Source organism: Sciurus vulgaris (genome assembly GCF_902686455.1).
Source record: "Sciurus vulgaris genome assembly, chromosome: 13".
NCBI classification, from domain to species: Eukaryota; Metazoa; Chordata; class Mammalia; order Rodentia; family Sciuridae; genus Sciurus; species Sciurus vulgaris.
In genome coordinates, this window is record NC_136474.1 from 32,908,477 (window position 1) to 32,915,257 (window position 6,781).

General features: G+C 33.9%; 1 protein-coding gene across 1 annotated transcript; it reads right to left on the minus strand.

Annotated features, from left to right (window-relative positions):
* Positions 1-1,693: 1,693 nt before the first annotated feature.
* LOC306642684 (small nuclear ribonucleoprotein E-like) lies at positions 1,694-2,174 on the minus strand. Its single transcript, XM_079108426.1, has one exon. The coding sequence runs from the start codon at positions 2,107-2,109 to the stop codon at positions 1,831-1,833; it is 279 nt and encodes a 92-aa protein (XP_078964552.1). The 5' UTR covers positions 2,110-2,174; the 3' UTR covers positions 1,694-1,830.
* Positions 2,175-6,781: the final 4,607 nt, after the last annotated feature.

Here is a 6,781-nt window from a genome sequence, read left to right on the forward strand (position 1 = left end):
GAGATTTCTGGCAATATTCTTATTTTGGCCTCTTGGAAGACTATATTTAATCCTTCATACTTATGAGGTTTTATTCTTAAAAATGTGGTAAAGCCCTCAACAGACTTCCAAAACATAAAAACATTAATGTTCAGTTAACATAGCTTAACTATGGAATAATTAGAAGATTTCATTTTGAAATGAATTCTAGGAGATGCACATTTTCTAATACTCAGACAATCAAGCTCTGTTATATATTCCATATAGAGCAAAAAAGGACATGTTGCTTCAAAGGGTTTAGAATCCTTCAAAATATATCACTAAACCATAGAGCTTAATGAAACTACTAGTAAGGAATATTTCACTATCTGAATTGAGAAAACTATACATTTAATTCATATTTATATTAGAATAATCAATAATGAAAATCTCAAAGGATGCAATTGATGGGACTACACATTTCTTATCACTCATAAGCAATCCGTTGTTCTTGTCACATTTATATTAAAGGCATCTGTGAAGCATGTAATCACTGGTTGGGTCTCTCAGATTATCCATTATGATAAAAGCACCACAATTCTCTCACTAAAAAGAAAGGCTAAAACAAGATCTCTTTCAGTCTATTTGCTTCAACAAGAAATCCCCATCAGAAGTCACAGAGATATAAACCAAAGGAATGACAATACAATAATTAAAGTCAACAAAGGGAGGAATGTTACTAAAGGAAAAGTCAATCAATGGAGACACCAAGTCAAGTTAAAAACCAAAAATAAGCAAAAATCAAAGGGAACACAAATCATATCTCAAAAATAACTCTTAAATTTAATGGCCTAAACTCATCAATCAAAAGACACAGACACACAGATTGGATTTTAAAAACACAACCCAACAATATGCTGCATTCAAGAGACTCATCTCATAGAAAAAGATTTTCACAAACAAAAAGTAAAATGATTGGGGAAAAAAACATATCATTCACATAGACTCAGTGAAAAAGCAGGGGTTTCCATTGTTGTGTCAGATAAAGATAACTTCAAGTCAAAGTTAATCTGAAGGGATAAGGAAGGACATTTCATGCTGCTTAAGAGAACCATAAATCAACAACACATAACACTTGTAGATATATATGCCCCCCAAAATGGAACATGTGTGTACATCAAAAAAACCTGTCTCAATTTCAGAAATTGAACACACCACAACACAATAATATGGGGGGAATTTAACATACCTTTCTCACCACTGCATAGATCTTCCGAACAAAAACCAAAGAAGCCACAGAACCTAATAACACAATTAATAATTTAGAATTAACAATCATATATAGATTATTCTATCCATCAATGGGTGAATATGGAGCACATGGATCCTTCTGTGAAAAAGACTATATGTTATGGCACAAAGCAAATCTTTGTAAATACAAAAAGATAGAGATACTATCTTGTATCTATCAGATCTTAATGCAAGGCTTCAGGCATTTTTCTGCTATTACATCACTTCCATAATCTTGTATCTCTGATCCTTCTTCAATATCTGTGAGCATCAATTTTCCCCCAGTTCTGGAAAGTTATGATTATAGTTTCTCATTTTTTTCTTTAATACTGTCTGAATGTTCAAGGGTGTCCAAATGATGTTCAAGCTCAGACATTCTTTCCTCTACTTAATCTAATTGTATTGGAGACACTTTCAATTTAATTTTTTTTAATAAAAAGTGTCCCACGGCATTTATATTCATCTGGTAATAACATAAGGGTAATCAAAACAATATGAACAAATGTTTTAGAACTATATTCCCAGCAAAGGACACAAAAAAATTGTAGCCTTCTCTGTAACTTCTCACTTCATTCATCATTTCTAGTTGGAGAGACTTTGTAGCAGAGTAATATTATCTCCTTTTAGCATGATCTGACCCAGTTGTTTTCTTGACTTCGTTTTAGAATGAATCTCTTCTTCATCATCTAATACAAGGTTCATGTATTCATCAAAACCAGTAATACAGTCCTCTATCCACATATTCACTTGCTCATAGAGCCACACCTGAATCCAGGATCTATTTTGCAGGTATCTGAAGATGAGGTTGATGGGCTGCACCATCACCTTCTGGACCTTCTGGCCTTGGCCTCGGTACACCATGGTGGAATCTCACAAAGACCACACCAACCAGCACATTACCTCAGATAGCAACTTCCAGAATTGAGAACCGGAAGCCTAATTTTTTTATTTTATTGATTTTGTCTGTCATTTCTAAGATTTCTGTTTAGTTCTTTTTCAATTTCTCTATATGTTCATTGAATTTGTCATTTATATCCCGTACTGACTTCCTTAATTCATAGCTATTTTATTGAATCATCTTATAATCCATTAATTTTTCCAAAATCTTTGTTTTGACTATTTCATCATCTTTCATATTTTTGGAATAACAAACCTTAAGAGTTTTCTGATTACACTGTTTTTTGATACCTTTTATATTCTTACATTGGGATGGGTTTCTATTCCACCTTTATATGTGTGTATTCTTAGGGCACAGCCTTCTTTTGGCCAAGCATTCTGGGATATAAGGTTGTTGTGAAATGTTGAATACATTTCCAAGTGGATTTTGTAGTATATTTACTCTGCTAACTTTCTGGGGCTGATTAGTAACCAAAGTGAACATTCAAAGTGGTGTCACATGTCACTTGAGGATTCCACTTTCTCTGTAGACTTCATTGGATCTTTCAAGTATATCAGACCATTTTCTTCCTAGTAAGTGTCCATGATTGCTCTTCTAGATTTGGTCACTCTGTGTATTCCAAGAGTGTATGGGAGTAACCTATGTTGAGGTCTTCATGTTATTTCTCTCTGCTCTTGCTGTAGGAGCAGATGTCCAGGGGTGAGTTGAGCCTTCTTCCCAGCTGTTCCTACTTGGGCCATGGCTGTCAATTTGGGGTTCCCTTCCCATTTCTTTGTGTTGAAGTATTGCTGAAGTTTGAGCATAATTATGTGTGGAACACAGTTCACAATCTCTTAGGTGGTTTGGTGTGTAACTCAGCCACAGAGCATAGCTCCACCAATTTGAAGTATCACATTTGATACAGAACAAGTACATAAAAGGGAGAAAAAATAACAGCAAGAATTAGAGTAACAATCTGAAACATTCAAGTATATACCAGGTGTCGATTATAATATGTACAATACTAATAATCAGAAAATGAGAAATGGTGTCAGAAATTGAAACAGCATCAAAAAAATCAGTGAACTATATTTAGCATTAAGGCAAACATTAAATGTCAGCTCCAAAATCCACAGTACTAATAACTGCAAAATCATGAATGGTGGAAGCAAGATTATATAAACCAAATATTTTAAAAGGTACCAAAATACAATTCATTAAGAAGGAATGAAATGGAAAAGGAAGGCAAAAGCAAGGTCAGAATATTCCAAAGGTGAAACAGATAAAGAGGAGAGTTAGAAAGTGAAGGCCACAATAAAGGGTGGCTTTACAAAAGTTTGAAAGTGAAACAAAATACATTGGCAGAGAACTAGAGTATTTAACTGTTAGAGGCAGAAGTTGTGAAAATTAAGCAGGGAGTAAAAATTAATAAGCCACTAACCCTCAAAATACAAAAAAAAGTAAATGAATAATAAAATGAGAAAAATGACAGAAAAGACAAAAATCTCTTAAATATACATAACATGCACCAATCAACATATAAAATTTTAAAAAACTTAAAATTTATAATAAAAATGAAACATTTAAATATTTCTCACCTTTTCTGTGCACCTCTATAAGGTAGCATGGAATGGGAAGTACTGTTGTCTGCTGGAGTGTGGTTGGGACAGACTAGATTGATGCATCCCCAGGTTGGGACTGACATGGAGTTCTAAACAGAAAGCTATGGTGATTGAGATCTACCTCTGTGTAATTTTGGGGTGGAGTCTCCTACATAGATATTAGCTCAACACATGCCTAGGGTCCTAGCTGATTATCATCTTTGGTGCCACCTGGATCTCATGTGACTCCTGAGAATTATAATAGCCAGGAAGGGTAACCAACTGTCCTGGGTGGAGTAAGCACAAAAGAACTCATGCACTCCACAACCAGCTATGACCTTCCAAGTTTCAGTCCTTAAATGCAAGCATGTTCCCCTTGTTTGACTTCCAAACCCATCCTCAGGTGACTGTGCAAGCCAACAGACTTAAAGAAAAGCTAGTTGCACTCCACTGCATATCTCAATCCCCTAAGATGCAGTCTTCTTTGTGCATGTTTCAATGGCTTTCTGCCAGGTGCACCTTCCTTTATTGCAACAAATGGAATTTTTTAATTTAATGACTAGAATGTATTACAAGAAATGTCTTCTTAAAGAATCATGCTACCTTGCTATATTAATGCTTGTACCACCAAGTCCACCCAGAGTGCAAAAATAGAAAACAATGAAAATTTTGCATTAAAATACAGAAAAAAGTGACACAAATATACCCAAACATATTTGACTTTTGGCATTTTGTGAAAAAAATCTCTAATAAAACTTAAGAGTATAAACTTGATCCCTCATTGTGCTACAGCCATAACGTGCCTTATCCCTTAGATAAAGGAGGTCTGCAGTGTGCAGACAAGTGGAAAACCTGGCCTCATATATAGCCTTACCTAATACTTTCTGTTTGCTTCTTAAATGAACTTTTTTGTGAATGAGTTTAAATTTTATTTCAGTCTTTGATGTCTTGTTCCACTACCATGAACAACACAGCACTCAGCTTAGTTGTGGCATATAGTAGCTTATCTATACGTATCTGTATTGAATTTGTTAGAAAAATTCTTTTAGATGTGTAGAGAAGTACATATTTGCTCATATTAATGATTTTTCTACAAATTAAAAAATATTAGGGGATTAAGTACTTTTAAAGGTCAATTGACCTCTTCAAAAAATGATAGAATTTGACAGTAATGTGGATTTATTACTTTATGCATCAGACCAGTGAAAACACAATCTATATTCTATACTCTCCAAAAAAGAACAAATATCATCATGATCAAATGGAATGTAACTAAAAAGACACACAATCTCATAATGGACTATGTGTTTAGAAACACTAGTGGCAAGTTAGTGAAGATATAACTGAGGTCACTAGAGTCATATGAAATACTCTGGTTCAAGTTTGTCCATAGCACTGTGCTTTTAAGGAGGGTTTCTTGGACTGAACATAAGCATCAACTAAGAAAAAGATTGGGCAGTTACCTGCTCCAGCCCCAAACAAATCCAAACAAATTTCTACAAGGAAACCTTGGGTACAAGTTTGTCTGTCTCAGATATCAAAAGCAGAATCTCCAAATGTGTTGATAGAGTAAAAGAGATTTTACCATTCAGTTTCACATGTCCTAGAGAAATGTCTAAATCATTTTCAATTTGCTTATTCCTTTGAAGGTGCCAGGGGCTGATTAGTTTCTGATTATTATTCTATTAAAGAGCTTTCTTTGTTCATTATTTCTTTATTATTATTTGTGTTTCTGCCCCCATGATGACATTTACTATTGTTCATATTCTGAATACTGTATGCAGTCTAACAGGTGAAGAGAATTAAAGTGAGTGTAGTTTTAATCGTCATGATCAAAGTTATCTCACTAATGATCTCTAAGGCATTGTTTCCCTTGAAACATTCCCTCATGTAAGGGCTTTCTAATAGAAATGATGTCATTGCATGGCTCATTCAGAACACTCTCAGCTTTATTCATTCTGCACAATATCAACATGGTGTCATTATAGTGTGTTGGCATTATATTAATATTCTACTCTCTCTCCTCTGCTATGCTTTTAAATGACAGACTTGCAGACTGCATGGTATCAGATTACATGTTTTTGTAGCACTTTATATGAAGCTTTCCAGAATTTGAAAATAAAATTAGCAATTATTTTAAAGCACAAGAGTATCTGTAAGCTTGTACTAGAAAAAATACTTATAATAATAAAAAGAATACAAAGATAGTAATCCAGATCGCCCATGGCATGTTGGTAAAATTCAGCAATGATTCCATGTTGTCCTAGGATCATGCATCTTTTTCTTTATTATTTCAGAAGACTTTTTATTACTGCTTCAAACTCAATATTTGTCTTTGATCTATTAAGGTATTTTGTATCCTCTTGGTTCAATTTGGTATGTCATATGGATCCAGAAACTTTTTCATTCCTTGTAGATTTTGTAATTTATTCAGTATAGAGTAATTCAAAATTTTTCTTAATGATCTTTTGAATTTCATTGTATCTGGCTTAAGACTTCCTTTTTACGTCTAATTTTGTTTATTTGGACCTTTTCTCTTTTTCTTTTTGTCAGTTTTGCTAAGGATTTGTCAGTAATATTGTTTCAAGAAACCAACTCTTTGTTTTATGGATGCTTTGTATTAGTCTTTTTTTCATTTTATTTTGAATGAATTAAAAATTATTTTGATTCTTTGTACACAAATGCGGGATAACTCTTGTTTCTCTGTACATGAAGTACAGTTGCACGACTTGTGTAATCATACATGTACATTGGGTAATGATGTTTGTCTCATTCAGTTATTTTTCCTTCCCCCACCCACTTCCACTCCTTTTTTTCCTTTGATAATCCCAAACTGCATCCATTTACCAGCTAATGCCATAATTTAATTTTTCTTTATGGCTGCATAATCGTCCATTGTGTATATATACCAGTTTCTTATTCCATCCATCAACTAAAGGGCATCTGCATTGGTTCCACAATTTATCTATTGTGAATTAAGCAGCTGTGAACATTGATGTGGCTGCATCATTCTAGTATGCTGATTTTTAGTCCTTCAAGTATTGGCCATTGAGTG